Here is a 24,368-nt window from a genome sequence, read left to right on the forward strand (position 1 = left end):
TTGGTCAAGAGGAGAGTAAAGCCAATACCTGGAGCAGGGTTGCGTACGGTCACTGGCGAGTATAACCAAGTCCAGGGAGAAATGATATGTGAAGTCTTAATTGGAAAGCTCACGGTTCTACAGAAATTCATTGTGGCGGATATCGTTGATGAAGTCATATTGGGAGTGGACTTCTTAGTTGACCATGACATCAGGATCGACATGCAAAGAAGGAATATGCGCTATAAGAACCAGGATGTACCACTCAACTTCAGTTTGGAGAAAGGATTCAGCAGTAAACGAGTGCTGGTGGAGGCGATTCGACAAAGACCACCAAAGTCAAAGGCAGTAGATCGGGCAAATGTTGATGGAACGAATGGGCCAAACAAAGCAAATCAAAGATACCTGCGAGAGAAACACTGGCATTGAAAAACCCTAATGGACGCACTAAAACGAAAGAATGAATTTCCCAGAAAGAATGCAAGGGTGGTTTCAAGACAGCGAGCACTACTGTTGTGAAACTTCAAGACGATACTGATGACGCAAAGTCAATCCGTCAAGATAAAGCTCTGCGAAGTAGTTCATTGGCCAAACAACAGAGTGTGAGGGAACGGTCCAGGATAATGAGTAGTACGATGAAACACAGGTACGACAAGAACAATAATTCGGAAGGTTTCTTGGAGGGAGATTTGGTTGTTGTTGTAGCGATAAGGTTGCTCCCCGAAGTCTTTGGGGAGTGTTATCGATGTGATGGTCCTTTGCCGGATACAGATCCGGTACGCACCGGTAACACAGCACCATTAAGGTGCTAGCCCGACCATCTCGGGAACGATTCATGTGGCCACATTAAACCTTCAGGCAATTCCCACCCTCCCCACCCCCAAGTTCGATGAGGAGCTTGGGGTCGCCAGAGCCTCTTCTGTTCGTGAAACAGGATTCGCCGCGATTCCCTAAGGTTATTAAATAAAGGCACAATAACATTAAATCAAGCTACATAAACACATTAATCATCATTTACCCACATATATACAAGGAAACAGAGAGATACTCGCCATCAGCCGAAGTAGTACTCACATATACACACGCATATGCCTATGCGAGACTATAAACTACAAATACACACGCATATAGCTGGTAACCAAGTAGAAGGTTCTAGAGGGAGAAACGTCTAGCATAGCAAGCTGAGTAGTCAGTAATCAGTTTTGATTTAAGCACGCTATTGGTTGTGAAGTATAAGTGTTATTGTGAAGTACTTTCAAAGCAGTCTAATAAATATCATTTTGCTTTATTGAATATTGGAGATATTTATTCAACAGTTTAGCGGAATTTCCCTAAATTCTTTAAAATATATATTTTTAAAAAGAAATAAATAAGGAAGTAGGGGTCCTGCCAATTTTTAGGAAAAATTAAAAGGAGCACAACGCGAATGGCAATAGAAGCCCGGCCTAAAATCACTTCGGAGGTCATCGTGTCTTCAATTTCTTTCATTGATTCTTTCTGACAAGTGGACCAGGGTCGGAGCGATTTGAATGAAACTTTATATCTCAAGTTCGTATATGGGTTTTATGTCGATTTATGTACATACATTCCATATGTTAACACTTTTCTGAGATATAGACCAAAATGTGGACCAGGCCTAGTGACCTGGACCCGGGGACCGTAGAATGTGTTTTCCCAATATGGCTATCAAAGAGGAAAACGAGAAAAAGGAAAATAGCAGAGGGAGTTGAAGAGGGGGAGATGGAGAAAATGGATAGGAAGAAAAAAATAGATGGTGAGATAGAGGAAATATACTGGGAGTATGAATTAGAGATAAGAATGGAGAAAGTGCGAGTAGAAGATAGGAAGGAGAGGAAGCAAGTGAAGGTAATGATTTAAAGAGAGAAAAAATCGAGAAAGTAAAGGGATAAGATACGAAGATAAGGAAAATACTTTTTTTTGGCTGAAGCTACAATATGAAAAATATCTATGTTTATGGGATAGACGGAAGGTAGGAAGCGAGGCTCACTTTTTGAATGTAGGCTAACCAATTTTCGGGCAGAACAAAATTTGCCGGTAACGGTATAAAAATCTGCCATTCTCCAGCGTAATCAAAACTAGTAGAATATTTAATTTAGGAAGATGTGAGTTGTTATATCTACCATGTCAGTGGTAGAGGGCTGAGAACTGGATCTTGCAAAATAGCAAACGAGCAACCAAAAATATTTGAAGTATATGTTTTAAGAGGGAAATGAGATAAGAACTTAATTCGGCAACTCCTTTTCTTCGTTTTGAATAGTTTAACTGGCGAATGGTTCTCTTGGACCATATTTTTAATGAGGTATTTCAGTGTTCGCATTTTATCATAGGCGAATGGAATATTAGAATTTCCATCATCTAGGATTGAACGCTCCGTGTAATCATCTTCTGCATAATTTTGATAGTACCCCAGACTGACGAGCACTGCCCCTTAGATTACTGTACTCCTTACTAATTTGTATTGCTTAGTGACCCCCGACCAAGCCCTCATTCCTCCACATATGTACATACCTAATATAAAAACATTGTCGGTTTATGATCTTTCCAGGTGGTGCCGCCGCATTTGCTTCTGCAGCCATGCTAGGACCACGTCTAGGCCGCTATTCTGAGGGTTATGATCCATTGCCACTCGGTAATCCCGTAAATGCATGCATGGGACTCTTTGTGCTTTGGTGGGGATGGTTGGCTTTCAATTCGGGTAGCACTTATGGTGTGAGCGGAGCTAAATGGCAATATGCTGCACGAGCTGCTGTTATGACTATGATGGGCTCTTTTGGTGGCGGTATTATTAGTTGTGCGTAAGTTTAAGCCGTGTACAACGATATTTGATACACTCACTTATATTATAGTTGTACATGTAAATCCCTTTATTTTCTCGGCAGCTACTCACTTTGGCGGCATGATGGGCGCATGGATATCATGGATCTAATTAATGGTGTTCTCGGATCATTGGTGTCAATTACGGCTGGTTGTTTTCTGTATCGTGCTTGGGAAGCACTAGTAATTGGAATGTTGGGTGGGCTGCTATGCGTTGTTGCCATGCCACTTTTCGATCGGCTCGGCGTAGACGACCCAGTTGGTGCGAGTTCTGTTCATGGTATTTGTGGAATTTGGGGTGTTCTCGCAGTCGGCCTTTTCGCAGATAATCCTATTCCACTAGAGACAACGAAGGGGCGTTCAGGATTGTTCAAAGGTGGGGGCTGGTACTTAATAGGTATTCAAAGCTTGTCTGCTTTATGCCTTGCTTGTTGGGGTATTTGTTCAACATTTTTATTACTGTATATTGTCAATAAGTTTATTCCATTACGTATGGATCCTAACGAAGAACTTCTTGGTGCTGATTTAATGGAACATCGCATTCGTCATTCACAAATCGGCCTATCACGGGCTATATCGGCACTTGCGCCAATTAAGGTGAATCTTTATGATATAGCTGGTATTCAGCCAATCGGTCTGAATCCTGGACATGACAAGAGTATCGAACAATTACGCGCAGCTGAGGATAAATTGCTACAGTGGCAGCAATATCTTGAAAAAATGGGCCCACAGCTACCTAGGCATGTACAAGAGCAATTTGCTGCCGAAGAGCAAAATGTATTGAAGAAGATTCATAGATCACCCGATCTTAAAGCTCAAACACTGGGAAATGTTTTTAGTCGTAAACTAAAATCCATCCATATCAAGAAGGATGTAGACCGCAATCTGCACACAGATATTACGCATGGGTTCTACAAGCCGAACAATAGTGAATTACCGGTAAATTCAACGAAACATATAGATAAGGATACGAACTTTGCATGGGTCGATTAAGAAGCGAAATAGTGGAACTCAGTTGACCATTAATTTATATTGCTTTTAAGCTTTTTAATAAAGCGTGTGGATAAAAATACGAATTTCGTTTGTCTATTCATAATAAGCACTACCCTGACCCCTCTCACTTGCGTCTTAGTTGCGCTACCTGGCTGTAAATAGATACCCCATGGGAACTAATTAAATATTCTGGGAAAAATTTAAGCAATGTGACATCTAAAGAGAATTAAAACAAGAAGTAACACCCCCACCCCAACACCACCACTACCAAGTAAACTCAAATCGCTTGTCACCTGGGGTGGCTTTCCGTAATTCGATACATGTAGATCAAGAACGAGTATAAAATAATCGTTTTCGCTTTCCGTAACACAAACAGACCAATTCTAAATATTCTCGCGGATTTTTGTATTCCCGCGGAAAAATTCCTCCAATTCTTTTCTCCTAGGGAGAAGAATAATTGGGGAATAGGAATTTCGAATTTTCGAAGTCAGCTGTTTTGTCAATTGAAATTTCGTTGCGCATTTCTTATTTTGTTTAAAAAACTGAAAAGTTTAATTATTGTTGCGAATTTGTTTGAAATTAAGAAATACGGTATAAACAATGCACATTATTGCATTTCAGTGGTATTCACTGAAATGAGTAATGAATTAGTGCCACAGCAACATCAACAGAGGAGCATAGGAAGAAGATGGCGGGATAACACAAATCCGCCGGAGTTGCCTGCTTTCATTCTGCAAAGCAATTTTCTGGCGGCCACGTCGAGTTGAGTTCGCCTTTCGCCATATGCCAAAATCTATTTAAGCCTTCTTAAAAATCCTTGCGCAATTTCTGGATGGTTGCATCAAATATACAAAGAGCTCTTCCGTTGCTTATGATATACTTTTCGACTTAAAATAAAGAATATTGTGGTTGTTGTATTAACAGTGAGAATATTGTGGTAGAATGTAAATACATATTTAGCACAAATTTGTACAAATAAGTGTTCTTTCTTAAAAGAACGAATTTCCTTTAACTATTTTGATGCATTCCCTTTAATTTAACTAGTGAAAAAACTTCTATGATATGGCAAAGAAATCTCCCTCTCCCTCACATTCATAATCAGCCCAATTCTAAACGAAAATTCCGTGCGAGTTTTTTCCCTTCTCCCATTCCTCGTATTCTAAATAAAAATTCCTTGTGAGTTTTTTTCACTTCTCCCTTTCCTCCTATTCTAAACAATGTTCGAAAAAGCGGAAAACGGTTATGGGAGAAAAGTAGGTATTATGAATGTGAGGGAGAGGGAGATTTCTCTACCATTTCATAGGAGTTTCTTCACTAGTTAAATTAAAGGGAATGCATCAAAATAGTTAAAGGAAATTGGTTCTTTTAAGAAAGAACACTTATTTGTACAAACTTGTGCTAAAATATGTATTTACATTATACCCCAATATTCTCACTGTTAATACAACAACAACAACAACCACAATATTTATTTAAGTCGAAAAGTATATCATAAGCAACGGTAGAGCTCTTGGTATACATATTTGATGCAGCCATCCAGAAATTGTGCAAGGATTTTTTAATAAGGCTTAAATAGATTTTGGCATATGAAGAAGTAGGAATTCAACTCAACTTGGCCGCCAGAAAATTGCTTTGCTGAACGAAAGCCGGCAACTCCGGCAGATTTGTGTTATGCGGCCGTCTTCTTCTTATGTTCCGCTGTTGATGTTGCTGTGGCACCAATTCATTATTAATTTCAGTGAATACCACATGAAATGCAATTAATACTGTGCATTGTTTATATTTTATTTCTTAATTTCCAACAAATTTGCAACAATAATTAAACTTTTCAATCTTTTAAACAAAATAAGAAATGTGCAACGAAATTTCAATTGACAAAACAGCTGACTTCGAAAATTCGAAATTCCCGTTCCCCAATTATTGTTCTCCCTAGGAGAACAGAATTGGAGGAATTTTTCCGCGGGAATAAAAAAATCCGCGAGAACAACATTCCGCGAGAATATTTAGAATTGGTCTGAATACCTACTTTTCTCCCATAACCGGTTTCCTCTTTTTCGAACAGTGTTCAGAATAGGAGAAAAGGGAGAAGTGAAAAAAATCACAAGGAATTTTTATTTAGAATGCGAGGAATGGGAGAAGGGAAAAAACTCGCACGGAATTTTCGTTTAGAATTGGGATGAAATTGTCGACGCGTCGTATCGAACGTTCGATACAAACTCTTCGATACCAAATTAGGTGTCGAATTGTCTTTTTGAAAGTTATAATTTTATGCTTTGGTTATTATTTAGGGAATAAGTTTTTCTTCAGAGGTTAAGAAACAAACGCTATTTATAAAAGAAAATATTTTGGTAGCTCCAAAAACTTTATAAACATCCTTTGAATTGTGCAAACGAAAGAGATCATACCAAGATACGGGAACTAAAATGCCATTATCGAGCGTTCGATATCGACTTGAAGTATCGAATCAACGAGTGTCGACTATCGAATTACGGAAAGCCACCCCTGGTTCTTTTTAGCTGCCATAGGCCGGTGCCGGTAAAAATAGCTTTTGCGAGGTAGAATAGCGTCATGATCCATGTAAGACGATAGCTCAAAGCGATCAATCGGAATTAGAAAGCAAGGGGAGCGTGAATTCAGTAACATCGGTGAGGGAGCTCCAGTTTAAGGAACTTAGGTAGGCATGCCTGTCTGCCGCTCCCAGGCAAACTGTAGTACCATCCCGACTGTCTCGGCAACGCTTTTTCCTCGAATCTTCAGGTCAGGCTCCTTTGACGGAGAACGTCTAATTAACTCCGTTCTCGAAGTGAAGCAACTAATTCTTGCAAAAAAAATGCTCAAAATAATCTTGATAGGTGTATAAGACTGACTCTAGAAATGTACTCTTATAGGACGAGCTCGCCTCCTCTTCCTAGCCAAGGCAGAACAATCAGTCCATGTCGGAAGCCATCGAGTTGAAGCGTTAAAAACATAGCCGTATTGCGGCAATCCTGTCGTAGGAGGCGAGGTAAATACACATATACGAAGATTCTAAAATCCTTCTAGTAGCAATCGGGCTAGTACTAGGCACCTGAACCGGATTGGAACTCCAGCACTTGCCCAGGCGCATCTCTGCCACAGGGCTACAACAGCACATACGACCCAGACCTATTCCACCAAGAAGCGCTCAACCGTCTGTTTCGCCCCATTCAATGGGTGCAACTACTCACAAATTGTCCTCTAACGGGAGTCCAAGAAAACTAGCAGTTTCAACAGCGGACCATAGGGAACTTCGACCGCTTAAGGTGAGATGAGCAGCAAAAGTTTACGTTATCGAACAAAGCGGCAAGGTTATTTCTATTCAACTTTAACTTGAGTTTAAAACCCCGGCTTAAAGATGTGGGTTCCACATTACAATTGAAGAGATCATTGGTGCCATGTGGGGACACATCTCATGTAAGATATTCATTACGTATGTCGGGGTTGATTCTGGACAAAATTTTAACCTGTTACAGTACTCACAACAAAGTTGGACAAGGTCTCCCTTGGTAGTGAGCTTTCTTGATGTTGTTGTTGTAGCAGTGCTTCGCCCCATCCAATAGGTGCGACCGATCACAAATTGTTAGCAATCGCCTCTGACGGGAATCCAAGGAAACTTGCTGTTTCAACAGGGGTGGACCATAATGTGAGGGTGTTAGAGGCGTTGGTTCCACATTACAATTAAAGAGATGGTTGGTGTCATGTGGGGACACATTGCAAGCAGGGCATACATGCTAACGAAACAGTTTCTGTTGAATACCCAGAAACCTGGGCATCCCAACAGACATCTGATTGATGAGCCAACACCGCCCAGGGGCTTAAGGAGCCATCTCCGTATGCATTATGAGGAAATACGGCACCTGAGAACTCAGCAGTATGAAGCCAAAAAAACCCCAGTGGGTTAGGGAATCAGCATATACCCGCACTAGGTATGCCTGTCGTAAGAGGCGACTAAAATACCAGATTCAAGGGGCTGTGTAGCGCAACCTTTCAGGTTGCCAGCGCAATATATAGCTTCTCCAAACCCAATTGTCAACCTCACCTATCCGCGGCGAATCCTGTTTCACTAACAGACGAGGCTCTGGCACCCCAAGCTCCTCATGGAACTTGGGGGTAGGGAGGGAGGGAATGGCCTGAAGGTTTAACGTGGCCACATAAATCGTTCCCGAGATGGTCGGGCTAGCACCTTAATGGTGCTATGGTATCGGAGCGTACCGGATTTGTATCCGGCAAAGGACCACCACATCGATAACGCTCCCCAAAGCCTTCGGGGAGCAACCTTATCGCTACAACAACAACAACACCAACAACAACAACAAGCCAAAAAAAACAAGCAGGTCCTCGGTAAACTCCACAAACAGGCGTCGGACCTCTATGCCAGGAATTGCCCGGTGAATCCAGTACTCAAAGAACAATACCCAAAACTTGCGGAAGAGGAACGCACACTTCCCAGGGAAACGCGAGTCGATCTGGTCGACTTCGATCTGGATACTGTAACAGGTTAAACTCTTACCTATCCAGAATCAATCCCGACATACAAAATGTATGCCCCGCCTGCAATGTGTCCCCACATGACACCAACCATCTCTTTAATTGTAATGTGGAACCAACGCCTCTAATACCCCTCTCATTATGGTCCACCCCTGTTGAAACAGCAAGTTTCCTTGGACTCCCGTTATAGGACATTGATAACAATTTGTGATCGGTCGCACCTATTGGATGGGGCGAAGCATTGCTACAACAATACACCAACACCAACAACAGCATTGCTAAAAAATTTTCAATCAGTTTCTCCAACCCTTCTGTAATTTCAGACTTGTTTTGCCACAATTAAGTGATGCGGTCAACCTTTTCAACTGGAAGGTGTCGCACCGCCAAGGGGTTGTGTAGCGCAACATATAGCTTCTCCAACCCAATTGTCAACCTCACCTTCGAGTGGCGAATCCCGTTTCACTAACAGACGAGGCTCTGGCGACCCCAAGCTCCTCATGGTACTTGGGGGTGGGGAGGGAGGAATGGCCTGAAGGTTCAATGTGGCCATATAAATCGTTCCCTAGATGGTCGGGCCAGCACCTTAATGGTGCTGTGTTACCGGAGCGTATCGGATCTCTATCCGACAAAGGACCATCACATCGATAACACTCCCCAAAGCCTTCGGGGAGTAACCTAATCGCTACAACAACAACAGCATTGCTAAAGAGCAACTTAATGGATGGAATGTTGTTTATATGCTCGAGATGATCAATGGACTGTCAACATTTCATTCAAAACGCTCATGGAAAATTACACATAGTAGTAGTGTATTTAGGGGTAGTGGAGACACAAGCCTTTCTTTTTAGTACTAATTTTATGCGTAACAATTTCATTCAATATGCGCTTAGCAGTCCATAAGTTTAAGTGCATATCGCTCATTTACCTCATTGGTGTCATAACTAAAAAATATGTCTTTTGGGTTAATAACTTATAAACGTACCCAATACCATGATCTATGTTGTATAAAAAAAATTTTGTCATCCTTTAAAAATTTACCAAGTGCTATAAAAATGAAATGCGCAACATATAACAGTTAAAATCTTTGAATGGCTCTCCTGGAAAATTGTTTTTTGAGTTGACACTATTGAAGTAAATGAGCGATATGTATAAACATGTAAAAAAAACAGCTATTTAAGGGTTTACCTTGTAAACCTATACAATGCAGCTGGAACACACCCTCAGTTTGTGGTCGATATTTGATGTTACTGTTATGCCAACTTAATGCGTCAGCCATTGCTCTATCAAACTGCATCAAAAAGTTATAATTAAAAAAAAAAGGTACTTATCAGGTTTATACTCAACATATTTTGAGTGGGTATGAAACTGAACTAAACGCACATTATAAAAAAAACTTCCAATTATATGGCGTTAACATTGCGCCATTAACTCCAGTTTATGGGCCATTTTGGAGTTCACCAGTACTGTTAAACTTCAAAATGAGAATTGAACTCATTTTATGGCGAAATGTGAATGCTATATTACAAAGCGAAATAATAAATAAATGTTTTTGCAGTTTTGAAACAATCGCTTTATTTAGAAGTGTTCTTGAAATAGTTTTCGTGAGTGAACATACTTAAATATTATTGGAACACTATTTCAGTTACGTTTATTCAACTAATGTTTGGATCTTGAATATAATAGTATGTTGTGTTTTTGTATATTTTAGTATTTCAACTGGTTTCATTGGAATAGTTCAGCGCATTTTCTAATATGTTTCTATTTTTAATAGCGTGTTTCGATATTTTTGGCTACATCGTTTTGGAAATTATACTGTTCGCTCGCGACGTATCGTTTAATCGACCTCCTCGATGGTTGGGCCAGCTCCTGCACCGGCTCCACCAGCGCCTGGAGCACCACCCGCTCCTGGGAATCCACCTGGCATACCGCCGGGCATGCCACCTGGTGCACCACCAGCACCTTGATACAATTTTGTAATGATTGGATTGCATACAGATTCTAGTTCCTTTTGACGATGTTCGTATTCTTCTTTCTCGGCCAATTGGTTTGCATCCAACCATTTGATGGTTTCGTTACACTTGTCCAAGATTGTAGTGCGATCAGATTCAGAAATCTTAGTCTTCATGTTCTCCTCATCCAAAGTAGCCTTCATGTTGAAACAGTATGACTCCAAAGAGTTTTTGGCGGCAATTGTTTCCTTTTGTTTCTCATCCTCGGAACGATATTTTTCAGCTTCGTTAACCATGCGCTCGATGTCTTCCTTCGACAAGCGGCCTTTGTCGTTGGTGATAGTTATCTTGTTTTCCTTGTTAGTGGAGCGTTCAAGAGCCGTTACATTCAAGATACCGTTAGCATCAATATCGAAGGTCACTTCAATTTGCGGTACACCACGAGGTGCTGGTGGAATGCCAGACAATTCGAATTTGCCAAGCAAATTATTGTCCTTAGTCATGGCGCGTTCACCTTCATATACCTGAATTAATACACCGGGTTGGTTGTCGGAATATGTTGTAAATGTCTGGGTCTGTTTGGTTGGAATGGTTGTGTTGCGCTTGATCAACACACTCATCACACCGCCAGCGGTTTCAATACCCAAAGAAAGTGGAGTAACATCGAGAAGTAAAAGGTCTTGTACTTCCTGCGACTTGTCACCATGCAGGATGGCAGCCTGGACGGCAGCACCGTATGCCACAGCCTCATCGGGATTGATCGACTTGTTCAACTCTTTGCCGTTGAACAAATCCTGCAACAAGCGCTGCACCTTGGGAATACGAGTCGATCCACCAACCAATACAATATCGTGAATAGCAGATTTATCCAATTTGGCATCACGCAATGCCTTCTCCACAGGATCCATGGTGCTACGGAACAAATCAGCGTTCAACTCCTCGAAACGTGCACGAGTGATCGAGGTATAAAAATCAACACCTTCGAACAACGAGTCAATTTCAATGCTGGCCTGGGTAGATGAAGACAATGTACGCTTAGCTCGCTCGCAAGCGGTGCGCAGACGACGCAAAGCGCGCTTATTAGTGGTGAGATCCTTTTTGTTCTTGCGCTTGAATTCTTGAACGAAATGAGTTACTAGACGATTATCAAAATCTTCACCACCCAAATGTGTGTCACCAGCGGTAGACTTGACCTCGAAGATACCATCATCGATAGACAAAATCGACACATCAAAAGTTCCACCACCCAAATCGAAGATCAATACATTGCGTTCTCCGGCAGCCTTTTTATCCAAACCATATGCAATTGCAGCAGCTGTTGGCTCATTAATAATACGCAATACATTTAATCCAGCAATGGTACCGGCATCCTTGGTAGCCTGACGTTGGGAATCGTTGAAGTAGGCAGGCACTGTAATTACAGCATTGGTAACTGTCTTACCCAAGTAAGCCTCAGCGGTTTCCTTCATTTTTGTCAAGACCATCGATGAGATTTCCTCTGGGAAGAATGTCTTCTTCTCGTCCTTGTAGGAGACGGCAATCTTTGGCTTACCATCAACATTGACAACTTCGAAAGGCCAGTGTTTCATGTCAGCTTGTACATTGGCATCATCAAACTTACGGCCAATCAAACGTTTGGCATCGAAAATTGTGTTTGTTGGATTCATGGCAACCTGATTTTTGGCGGCGTCACCGATCAGACGCTCTGTTTCGGTGAAAGCAACATATGATGGAGTTGTGCGATTACCCTGGTCATTAGCAATGATTTCAACTTTGCCATGTTGAAATACACCCACACAGGAATAGGTTGTACCTAAATCAATACCAACGGCAGGAGCTTTTGACATCTGAAAAGAGAAAAATACAAATATTTTGTTACAAAATGAACAATTTTCAAGTGTACTTAGGAGTTAATTTTAAAAGTACTTTTAGTTTTTTAATTCGGATATATGCTGCGGGTGCGATTGATTGCATTCGTTTTTTATATCAATTTCAGGTTTCGCTGAAAGTATTTCAATAGAACTAACGCCCATGATAAAAACACTTACGAGGTACAGTGATGAAAAAAAATAGGGACAAATATCAAATCCATTATATCAGCAGTACCTCAATGTGTTTCTTGGCATGGTGCACCCTATAACAATAACAGTAAAAAGTTGTTCCTTTGCAATAAGTTGTATTCCGCCAGTTTGTCTTATTTGCGAAAAACTGAACGATTGCAGATTTAACTTAGAAAAATAAGGTAAAAGTCTAGTTGAGGGGTCGACTGCTAATACGCTACCAAAAATATCGAGTGAGGTGTCAAAAGACGCGTATTGACCACGACAATAATCCGAAAGCGGAAAAGAAAAATTGTATCTCAGTCCGAAGATATTTGCAGTTGAAGTTGGCGATTTTCATGTGGTTGTTGTAATGTTGTAGTACCCACAAAAAAAAATTTATATAAAAAAATATATATATTTTTTAGTGCGCAAACTTATAATTTAAAAGTTATTTGTTGTTAAAGTTTGCAAATTTAGCAAATTTAGCAAATTTCTATAGCACTTTAAATTACAAGTTACATATCTTTCAAAACCTTAATCCACATACATATCTATATAAATTGGCAACGATAAACTTAAATTGCATTTTTGTATATTTCACATTTCATTTTTGCATTGTTTTTACTTATTATAAATGTTTTTATTAAATCAATCGCGCTTTTGCAGCAACATGCACATTTATATATATATATTTTTTATTTTTATTTATAAAAGCTTATACAATGTTATTTAACATATGTACAACCTAAAATACATGCAGCGCTAGCATTAGAGGCTATCAGCTGTCTGTTGAATAAGTGATTTGTGTTATATTCTTCTCAGTAGATCGGAATCTTTTAGAAAATGATATATAGTTTTTATGTTTTTATCAGTTGGGTTGGAAAGAAGGGAGATAGGATCCATATTAAAGTTGCGTTCTCTTTTATCTCGAAGCATTGGGCAAAATTCTAATAGGTGGAGGACAGTTGCTGTGTCATTGCAAAATGGACAGCAATTGGTTCTTGTGCTACCAAGGAGATGAGCATGCGTAGCTATTGTGTCCTATCCGGAGACGTATGTATGGAGTGAGAATGTTAGCTGGTATTGTTGATGGATACACTGGTTTGACCCTTGCTGAGTTGACTATAGCATAATGGTGATAAGAAATCCAATCGATGGCCAGTTTAGAGTGCCTCCTTTCGTTGATGAGACGATATATGTCAGATTTTGTAAAGAAGCTGACTGTTATTGTGGGCGCATTAGATGCATCTCTTGATAATTCATCAGCGTAAGAATTTCCAGTTATACCAGTGTGGCTTGGAACCCACATTAGCTTAATTTTATTTTGATACAGAATAAGATATTCTCTAATTGAGTTGATGACATTAGTGAGGTTATTGCAATTTTGTATAGCTTGAAAACATGATAAGCTGTCGGTACATATTACATATTTTCCAGAGTTTTTAGAAGCATGTAGAACGGCGTGGAAAATTGCGGAGGCCTCAGCAATAAATATAGAACAGAAGGGGAAAAGCAGCCCATAGGATATCGGCTTACCTTTCTCGCTAACGACAGCAAAAGACGTACTAGTGTTTTTAGATCCGTCCGTGTAAATAAATCTCCAACTATTATGTTTTAATGCACTCGCAACTACTCGAAATTCAGCGATGTAAATTGCATTCGGAGTGGTGTTTTTAGGTAGGCGAACTAGATTGTCTGTAAAAGTTTCTTTAGAAATCAGCCATGGAGGATGACAAAGTTTACGTAGTTTAGGTGGTTTTAATGGCAGGTTGTTTGTTTTGGCAAAAGTCGCGCTTTTGTATATATGTAGCTGATTCAATTTTAGGCGATCGGATCCGTGATGATGTTGAATGCAAAGCATTTTGTAGCGTGTTGTTGAAACCAAGGATAATCCTAGGGTAGAGTTTGATAGTGCTGTCTTCTATGTTATCCCTTAGAAAGGGAAGACCAGATTCAGCTAATAAATTTTTTATAGGCGATGTTGGAAAGGCATGAAGCGATCTTCTTATAGCTGAGTGATACGGAGCAGCAAGCATTTTGATATGGTTCTTTGAGTGATGTCCATAAATTTCAATAGCGTAGTTTATTACGGAGTATTAGAGCGTTGACAACTTGAATTAATAGAGCTGGGCCAATGAGCGAGCGCTTACATGATAGGTACTTAATGATATTTGAGTTTCTAATAATTCTATTTCTTATATACTGACAGTGATCTTTAAATACATACTTACTATCTAGGACTAATCCAAGAAACTTAAATGTAGGAGGACATGGAATATTTACATTATTAAATAAAATTCGTGGAAAATTACAACTTTGTTTTCTACAAATGTGGAATGATTTAGATTTAGAGTACGATATTGAAGCGCCCGACGAGAGGGACCAAGAGGATAGCTGGGAAAGGACGTCTACAAAGGAAGAGGATATGGAACTAAGGTCGGAAGACTTGGAAAATATGAGAAGGTCATCAGCATATAGCTCGTGACGTACATATATTAGGAAAATTTGATAGGATAGAACTGATTTCGTCAAATGCTATGATGAACAAAATAACTGATAGCGGTGATCCTTGAGGGGTTCCGTTATCTAAGGAAAGTGAGGGAGAAGATGAACCAGAAATAAGAACTTTGATTTTACGTTTATATAGGAAAGATTTTACAAAATTAAAAATACGAGGTCCCACCTTCCATTTAATTAATTGCCTTAGAACTACGTGTATGCCAACGCGATCAAACACCTTTTCGAAATCAAGAGAGAGAAGGGAAACGTGGTTTTTGTTAGATAGAGCATCACAGATGAAATGGTCAAGGTATAGCAGGTCATCAATTGTGCTTTGGCCTTTTTTAAATGCAACCTGATTAGAGTGAATGAGCTTATTAAATTGGAGGAACCATGAAAGCCTAGTAGCCATAATTTTTTCTAAGAGTTTTCCTAGGGAAGGCAGGAGAGAAATTGGGCGATAACTGGTAACTTCGTAGGGAGGTTTACCCGGTTTTAAGATTGGAATGATGGCACTGGTTTTCCAGACTTGGGGGATGATGGAAGTTTGAAAGATATTGTTGTAAAGTTTAAGGAGTCTATTAAGGAGAAGAGGGGGTAGGTGTTTGATGATGGGATAGGAAAGTTTATCTATTCCAGGAGTTTTACCTTTAATGGAAGACAGGGCAAGATGAAGTTCAATTAAAGACAGATTTGAATCGAGATATTTGGCTGAAGGTGTTAAGGAAGAGGGAAGGTAGGTATAGGAGAGAATAGATTGTTTGTTAGAAAAGTATTCAGGTGAGAAATTAGGGTCAGAGGAGATGTTAGAGAAATAAGTGGCGAACTCTAATGCTATATCCTGATATAGTAGGGTGCCTCGTGAGGAGTTGAGGGGTGGGATAGGAGAGGAGGTTAGGTTACCAGATAATCTTTTTATGTTTGTCAAAATCATTTTGGGATCAGAAGAGGAATTTATGCTGGCGGTGAGAGTCTGAAAAGATTTAATTTTAGCTAACTTAGCTTTTCTTCTAAAAATGGCATTCGCTTTTTTATATGCTACAAGATTCGATGGGAGGGGTTATGTTTGAAGAGATGCCAAGCTTGTTGCTTGTGAAGTCTAAGGGAAGAAAGTTCATTATCCCACCAAGGAGGATTGTTATTACGGGGTTTAGGAGAGGTTAGTGGAATGGATTGGTTGGCTGCAGATCTAATAATTTTTTGGATCCTGGAAACTTCTTGATTTATGTTATTAGAAGAAGGAAGAGTATCTGAGTACTTCAAACAAAAATCTTCGAATTCAGGCCAGTCAGCTGAAGAAGTTTTAAAGAATATTCTGGGTTTAGGGAAAGTTGAATTTTGGTGGGAAATGTTAACTTTGATAGGAAAATGATCGCTTCCATGTAGGTCAACTATACGATGCCAATCAATTTTAGGGGATAATGAGGTAGAACAGAATGTAAGGTCAATGTGGGTAAAAGTGGAATGAGTGGAGAAGTGGGTAGGAGAACCATCGTTAAGTACGAAACAGTCAGAGCTAAGCACAGCATCTTCAATTGCTCGGCCTTTGGTGTTGGATGAGGGAGAACCCCACAGGGGACACCAGGCATTGAAGTCACTAGCAAGAAAGAAAGAAGTAGAGCCAGGTGGGAGAAGGTTCAGGAAATCAGCTGAAGTAAATGTTTGGTGTGGCGGGGAATAGGCACAAATTAGGTTGATTTTAAAGGGGGAGGAAATTTCAAGGGAAAGGGACAAGATATTCGAAGGAGCTATAGAGAGAATGTTTCTTCTAATCAGGATTGCGATACCTTGCTTGCTTGATGTGTTAGACGGTAGGTTGTAGAAGTGACCAATATAGGATTTTGGGGTATAAGCTGTTTTATTGTTTGCTATATGTTTCATTTAATAATATAACAGAAGGGTTGTGTTCTTTAATTAATATTTCAAGTTCTAAGTAGTTATTTATGTAACCGTTAATGTTCCATTGAAAGACAGTTAACATCATGAAAAAGAAAAAAGGAAAAGAAAAATGTGTCAGGAATTATGTTTCCATGAGCGAGGGGATGTTTGAGGTGGGAAAGGAAGTTGGAGAAGGCACAGAGGCGGGAGGTAAATTAATGGCAGGGGATGAGGATAAGGAGAGAGGAGAGAAGGGAGGGGAATGAGAGTTATTTAGGGAGGATACTGAGGGAGATGGGGTATTAATGCAGTCTGAAGGGACTGAATGGTTGTTGGTATTAGAAAGGGTGTTGTTGTTGTTTAAAGTTTTAGCAATAATGTTGAGGTTGGAGTCGTTTGAGAGAAGTTGTTTCCATTCTTGGAAGTATTTGTATTGAAATAAGCGTTGTTGCTGGAAGCAGTTATGTTAGCGTAAGAAAATGGTGTAGGAGTAGTTGGAGTTTGAGCCTTATAAAGGCTGATGGCTTCGCTCATTGAGCATTTGTGAATAGTTTTAATTTTGAGTATTTCTTTAGATTGGACAAATTTTGGACAGTCGTTAGAAGAAACAGGATGTTCACCACCGCAATTTGCACATTTCACTCTAGTACAATCAGAGGGGGAGGAATGGTTAGGGGAAAGATTGCAGATCACGCAGGATGGAGTACTATTGCAGCGTTTGGTAGTGTGACCTAACAATTGGCAATTTTTACAGCGCATGGGATTTGGGTAATAGGGACGGATATCAAGAAGTCGCCAGGCAACTTCAATACGACTAGGCAAAGTGTATTTCTCAAACGTAGGCTCCCGCTTGCCATTGTTTAGTTTGGTGAATTTGTGAACTGCAGTGACGCCTTGATCTTTCAGACCATCTATTATTTCCTCATCGGCAAGTTGGCAGATAAATGGAGCATAAATCGTTCCCTTTACTGAGTTAAGTGAGTTATGAAGTAGAATTTCAACAGCACCAGCACCGGGCAGGTGTTTAGTTGAGAGAAATTTGTCGGCAATTTTTTGGTTTTTACGAGTAGTAGTAGGCTACCATCTCGAAGAGATGTGATGTTGATAACGTCTTTACTAATTGATTGTATACCTTTGTAGACAGCAAAACAAGATGTGGATGAAATCGGTTTTTTGTCGTCCTTCGATTTTATTACCAGATACTTAGGATCATCCTTCTGTGTTATAGGTAATTCCGGGAACAAGTTAAGTGTTGAAGTTGTTGGTTTTTTTCTTTTGTTTTTAGGAGCTGGAGATAAAGGTGCAAACCTATTATCCCCCAGCTTGTTGGCCCCGAGGGGCATTGTGGTGAATTACGATTTTATCAAATTAAATTTTTAATTTAAAGTTTTATCAAAAGAATAAAAAAGCACGTGGAAAAGTTAAAAAGCAAATATAGGTTAAGTAGCGCAAACAGAAAGTAGCGAGTATAAATCCCAAACGAGTTAAATGCGACCGTACGGCTTGACAGTTCGGTAGCGAATGTTATATATATATATTTTATTGATGACATTACAAAGCTGTGCTGCCACATAAACAAAAAAAAAAACAAATATAAATATTACCTTACCACCTTTCAGTTAATAAAGAAAAATGAAAATATATATTTTTACTACTCATTTTGAAAAGTTGAAACACCTGTGAGGATAAAATCCCCCAAAGTAACTTTTTAATAATCATCTGGTAACATTGCGATATTGTTGCTCACAATGATATTTAATTGTGAATATTAAAACAGAATGAATAAAACATAAACATAATACGTCATTAGATATTGTAATGTATGTAAGAGTGAACCAGATATATGTGGGGTTAAACATGAAAAATGACTGGCAATGATGACATCGGCATTTTTCATGTTTCGCCGCCACTCAATATATTATCGGCAGTTTTACGAGCAAGGCGTGGTCAAGTTTTGTGATTTTTGACTTGCGAACTTTTGAAAGAATAAAGGGTTGTTCTCAACCTGAAGGTGTAGTTCCTTTTTTCATTTTAATGAAGCATCAAGTTTGGCGTAGGAGACCGCCCCGCAATTGACGCTGCCCAGCGCACGATGGCCGCAGTCTGGGGGCGGCGTCCGCCAGGAACATGTGCAGAATCCGATCGAGGGTGAGTTTACAGTGCGGCATAGTGGGGCCGTACACAACATGGCGACCGTGAGCCTGGAGCCCGGTCTATTAAAACTTTGGCAGCAGTGAAGTGAAGACATGGTGCAGTGAGAGTGGTTAAAGACATTCCGATTCAATGAAAACGTGTTTAAATCGTAACCTAATAGAATTTTTTTTGGGCGGAAGCATAATAATTTCTAATTTCCAAAGCGGAGTGTGATAATAAAAATTTCTAAACGAAAGCAGAGGTAATAGAATTGAAAAAAAAAAAAAGACATTTTAATTAAATCGTAATTTAACAATAGAATTTTTTTGAAGCGGAAGCAGAGGTAATAAAAACGTGATTGGGTCGTGGTCTGGTAATAGACATTTTTAAATGGAGGCAGAAGTGATAAGTATGGAAGTGGGGACATTTTGGTTGGGTGGCAGCTTAATAATAAAATTTTTGAAACGGAAGCAGAGGTAATGGACAATGCTTGGATCTATAATATTAAACAAATTAAAATCTACAGAAATAACTACAAGAAATTAAATTGCGGCAAATGCAAATAATACTAAAATTTAAAGTTCAAATTTAACTAAAACAGAGATAAAGGCTTATTAAGCAGAAATAAACGAAAAGGCGTAATTTAGAAAAACACCGAATTTTAACCTAAATCAAACGTAATAAGAATTGAGCGGTGCTGTACCAAAATAAGACAACGGTGCATTTTGTTAATACACGAAAATCCAACGTGCATAACGGCACACGATACCCACTCCACGCACTCAGCAGCAACATCAGCAGCAGCGAAACCAGCAGCGACCTCGACTCCAGCAGCTGAAACAACTCCGGCATCATCAGCATTTACGGCAGCAGCATAATAAGTATAACATATATATATACGTATTTACATTTCTTTCGCCTATGGGTATTTTTTCTTTAAACTTATATATGTATGAATATTAAAAAAATTAAAATTTCGTATTAAATTTGGTGTCTTCGTATTCCAATTAAATTAATTTCGCATTCAATATAAATTTTGGATTTTTTTAAAATACATACGGTGGTTTTCGGTAAACCAATTAAATTTTTTTTGATACATACGGTGGGTTCCGTTAAAAACCAACTAAGATTTTTTTATTACATGCGGTGGTTCCGTGAAAAACCAAATTGAGATTTTTTTGAATAAAGCGGTGCGTCCGTGAGTACATTTTAAGACTTTTACCAATTAAAACGTACATACTTTTGAGCCATTTTGAATTCAATTACTTTTTACAAATTTTTTATAAAAATTTACTGCAGTTTCAATTAATTCTTATAATAAATTGTTAAATATTTCTTTAAATTTTTCCTTCGCGCTTTTTCCTCAACAATTTAACTTCAATCTTAAATTCAACATTCAAACAAGTGCTTTAGTAATTTCATATGTACAACCTTAGAAGTGGTAGACAAGTGCAAAAAACTTCAGATTCAGAATCCGATTCAGATAAATCAGGTTCAAGCTACGAAAGTTTAGCTTCATCTTCGACCGAAAAAGTCACAAACCAGGAAAATAGATTCTCTTTATCAACAGATTTTCCAGGCTTCGAAAATTCTTCCATTCAAAATTCAACTTCTAATTTAGTTTCAAATCTTAACGATTCAAATAGTGAAATTTTAACTTCTACTCTAAAATCAGATACTAACGATCCAAATAGTACAAACGTGGCCTCATCTTCTTCTAATTCAGCTCCAGATCTTAACGATCAAATCATGGCAACACCAGAGGATAAAAGAATTTTTATTAACACGTGCTAATTCTATTAGAGAAAACTACAGTGGTGATCCACTAGCACTTGATTCTTTTATAGACAAAATAGCACTACTCGAACAATTCGCCACTGCAGATTTAACAGATACTTTTATAGCGTTCTTGAAATCAAAATTAGAGGGTAAAGCTCGTGAAGCAATACCAACACAAGTAACTTCAGTCAAAGAAATTAAAACAGCTCTACGTAATAGGATCAAACCAGACAACTCGAAAGTTGTAGCAGGGAGAATTGCAGCGTTGCACGTTAGCGGTAATAACTATACAGACTTTGCCAAAAAAGTTGAAGATTTAGCTGACTCACTTGAGCGGTCTCTTATTATTGAAGGGATCACTCAAACGAAAGCTCATGAAATGGCAGTCGAACAAACTGTTAACGTGTGTCGTTTAAACGCAAAATCCAATTTAGTTAAAACCATTTTAGCCTCAACGGCATTTACTGATCCGAAAGACGTAGTAGCAAAATTAATTGTAGAACAAAACAATGAAGTAACTGAGCGTCAGGTTTTAGCTTTTCGATCACGTGGTAACAGTACATTTAGAAATTCACGCGGTAGTTATCGAGGTTTTTACCCAAACCGCGGCTATACTGGTTATAGAAATAATAACAGTTCATTTTCACACAATAGTAACTATAACGGTAATAATAATCAAAGATATAGGAATTATCACGGAAATAGATATCAAAATAATTACAATAATAATGCGCGTCCAAATACCAATCCTAATTCAAACAATAGTAACAATAGAGGTAACAATTCGAGATCAGCCAACGGTAGAGGTCGAAACGCAAACGTTCGCGCTTTAAACGCCAGCGCCCCTCAGGAGCGAACACTGAGGGAGGACGAACTAAGCCAGTAAGCGAACTTCCCTCACCAATAAACATCTATTGTTTAAATTTAAATTACTCTGATTTTATAGAATTACAACTAAACGAGTCACAAAAATTTTGTTCTTTCCTAGTAGACACTCAAGCCGACATTTCCTTAATAAAAATATCATGTCTAGACAGTAACATTTCATTAAACACGAACGACATTATTAACATTACCGGTGTCACTTCCAATTCAGTTTCCACTTTAGGTAAAATTACAGCAAATCTAAATTTTTCAAACTTTTCTATTAAACATACTTTACACGTAGTAAATGAAGACTTTAATGTTCCATCCGATGGCATACTGGGTAACGATTTTCTGAAAATTAACAAGTGCATTATTGATTATGAAAGAAATAGTATTTCCTTTTGGGTAGGTAATGAAAAAGTCGCGATACCAATCCTGCACGGAACAGAAAGCGACAGTTGTATCATTCCACCAAGATGCGAAATATTCAGACTTTTTGATTTAGGAAATTCACCCGAGCCACTTTTCGTGGACTCGCAGGAAATCGAAAAAGGTGTTTTCACAGCTAGGTGCATTGTTAATTCCAGTAACCCAATAATTAAAGTTATAAATACCACGGATGATATAAAGTATGTCAAAAGGAAAAGTATTCGAACAGAAAAACTTTCAAACTACAATGTTTATACAATTAACAAGACGGAAACAGAAGACAAACGTACGGAAAAACTAATTTCGATTTTAAAAAATCAAATACCTCAACATGCTCATAGTAAATTAATTGACCTTTGCATAGATTATGCCGACATTTTCGCTCTTGACACGGACAAAATGACTTTAAATAACTTTTACGAGCAAAAACTAAGATTGACAGACAACGATCCGGTATATGTTAAAAATTATAGATTGCCATATTCTCAACGCGAAGAAATAAATCGCCAAGTAAATAAATTATTAGACAATGATTTGATTGAACCCAGTTATTCGAATTACAATAGTCCTTTGATTGTAGTCCCAAATAAAGATACTAATGGTCAAAAAGCATATCGTATGTGCGTAGATTTTCGCGCGGTGAACAAAAAACTGATTGCTGATAAATTTCCATTAGATAGAGTTGACGTTATTTTAGACAATCTCGGTAGAGCAAAATATTTTTCCACATTAGATCTTTTTTCAGGATTTCACCAAATCCCCTTGCATCCTGACTCTCGTGACATTACGTCTTTCAGCACTGACCGTGGCGCATTTAGATGGAAAGTGCTTCCATTCGGCTTAAATATAGCACCTAATTCATTCTCGCGAATGACGACCACAGCTTTTTCGGGTATACCACCCAATGTCGCATTTTTGTACGTCGACGATATTATCGTCATAGGGTGTAGCGAAGCACACCACATTAAAAATCTTTCAAGTCTTCGATACTTGTAGATCTTTTAATCTCAAACTTAACCCAAATAAATGCAACTTTTTACGGCCAGAAGTTACATTTTTAGGTCACAAATGTTCAGCCAAAGGTTTGTTGCCAGACGACTCTAAATAAACGCAATTAAAAAGTATACAAAACCGATTGACAAAGACGCGGTACGACGATTCGTCGCGTTTGCAAATTATTATAGACGGTTTATACCCAATTTTGCGTCTCTGGCAGCGCCTCTAAATCGATTAAGCAGGAAAAGAGTTGAATTTGTATGGGATATGGAGTGCGAGAGAGCATTTTTATCTTTGAAAGCAGCGTTACTTTCACCAAAATTACTTCAATATCCAGATTTTACTAAACAATTCATTATTACAGTTGATGCTTCCACAACTGGATGTGGCGCTATTTTAAGTCAAGAACAGCAAGGTAGTGATTTACCAATTTGTTTCGCTTCTAAAGCATTTAATAAAGCAGAACAGAAAAAACCTATTATAGAATTAGAGCTTTTAGCTATTTACTTTGCAATCAAGCAATTTCGACCATATGTGTATGGTACCCATTTTATTGTAAAATCAGATCATAGACCTCTAGTATACTTATTCAACATGAAAGATCCATCTTCAAAACTTTCAAGAATAAGACTGGAACTATCTGAATACAACTTTACTATTGTATATATAAAAGGTAAATCAAACGTTTGTGCTGATGCACTATCGCGTATAACAATTGATGAGATTAAAGAAACTAATAAACAAATTTTGGCAGCACAGACAAGAGCCATGACAAAAAAGGCAAACGACAAACATTTACACAGAAAAACAGACAAAACCGACGAAAAGCAACTTACTTTACATGTCTACGACAAATTTTCATATAATTTTTCGAAAAAAGTTCCACGAATAAGATCTGCAATTACGTACGATAAAAATAATAAAACAACAAATTTAAGAATTTTTGCGCATATAAAACATAAGAAAATCGAGTTACTTAGTTTTGAGCTTGTTAACGAAATAATGACTTTAGAGAAATTATTTTCGAGGCTTGAATCAGAAGCCGACAAACGCAAAATTAAGCAGATTGAATGGCCTAAAAACGATATTATGTTCGAACATTATACTATTACGAATTTCAAAAATATTGGAAATAAAATTTTAAAATCATTAGAAATTATACTGACAGATCCAGTGGAGACAGTAACAGACGAAGATACAAAATTAAAACTTATGAAAATATACCATAATGATCCCATTTCCGGTGGACATTGCGGAATGAAAAGACTTTACGCAAAATTGCGAACAAAATTTTATTGGAAGAACATGACTCGAGATATATCGAAATATATCAAAAATTGTAAGGATTGTCTTTTAAACAAGGTTAAACCTAAAACAAAAGAAATACTTTTTTTAACACCAACTCCTTGTAAACCATTTGATATACTAGTAATTGACACAATAGGACCCCTACCTGAGTCCAAATATGGTAACAAGTTCGCAC

General features: G+C 38.4%; 2 protein-coding genes and 1 long non-coding RNA gene across 4 annotated transcripts in view; 2 read left to right on the forward strand and 1 right to left on the reverse strand.

The window, feature by feature from the left end:
• The window catches only part of Amt (Ammonium transporter), a 65,394-nt gene extending 61,530 nt beyond the window's left edge, over positions 1-3,864 (forward strand). For both annotated transcript variants that reach the window (XM_067759494.1, XM_067759495.1), the window contains exons 4-5: positions 2,546-2,795; positions 2,880-3,864. In XM_067759494.1, the coding sequence (XP_067615595.1) occupies positions 2,546-2,795; positions 2,880-3,807 (1,178 nt within the window). In that variant the 3' untranslated portion in view covers positions 3,808-3,864. The remainder of the gene's footprint in view (positions 1-2,545; positions 2,796-2,879) is intronic.
• Positions 3,865-9,859: 5,995 nt separating this feature from the next.
• The window catches only part of Hsc70-4 (Heat shock protein 70 cognate 4), a 67,403-nt gene continuing 52,894 nt past the window's right edge, over positions 9,860-24,368 (reverse strand). Inside the window, exon 2 of the mRNA XM_067759497.1 lies at positions 9,860-12,109. Within this exon, the coding sequence (XP_067615598.1) occupies positions 10,148-12,109 (1,962 nt within the window). The 3' untranslated portion in view covers positions 9,860-10,147. The remainder of the gene's footprint in view (positions 12,110-24,368) is intronic.
• On the forward strand, positions 18,571-19,295 carry LOC137237094 (uncharacterized). The gene is made up of 2 exons (XR_010948817.1): positions 18,571-19,076; positions 19,147-19,295. It is a non-coding gene; the product is annotated as an uncharacterized lncRNA (long non-coding RNA).

The sequence above is a fragment of the Eurosta solidaginis genome, chromosome 1, assembly GCF_040869045.1.
Source record: "Eurosta solidaginis isolate ZX-2024a chromosome 1, ASM4086904v1, whole genome shotgun sequence".
Lineage (NCBI taxonomy): Eukaryota > Metazoa > Arthropoda > Insecta > Diptera > Tephritidae > Eurosta > Eurosta solidaginis.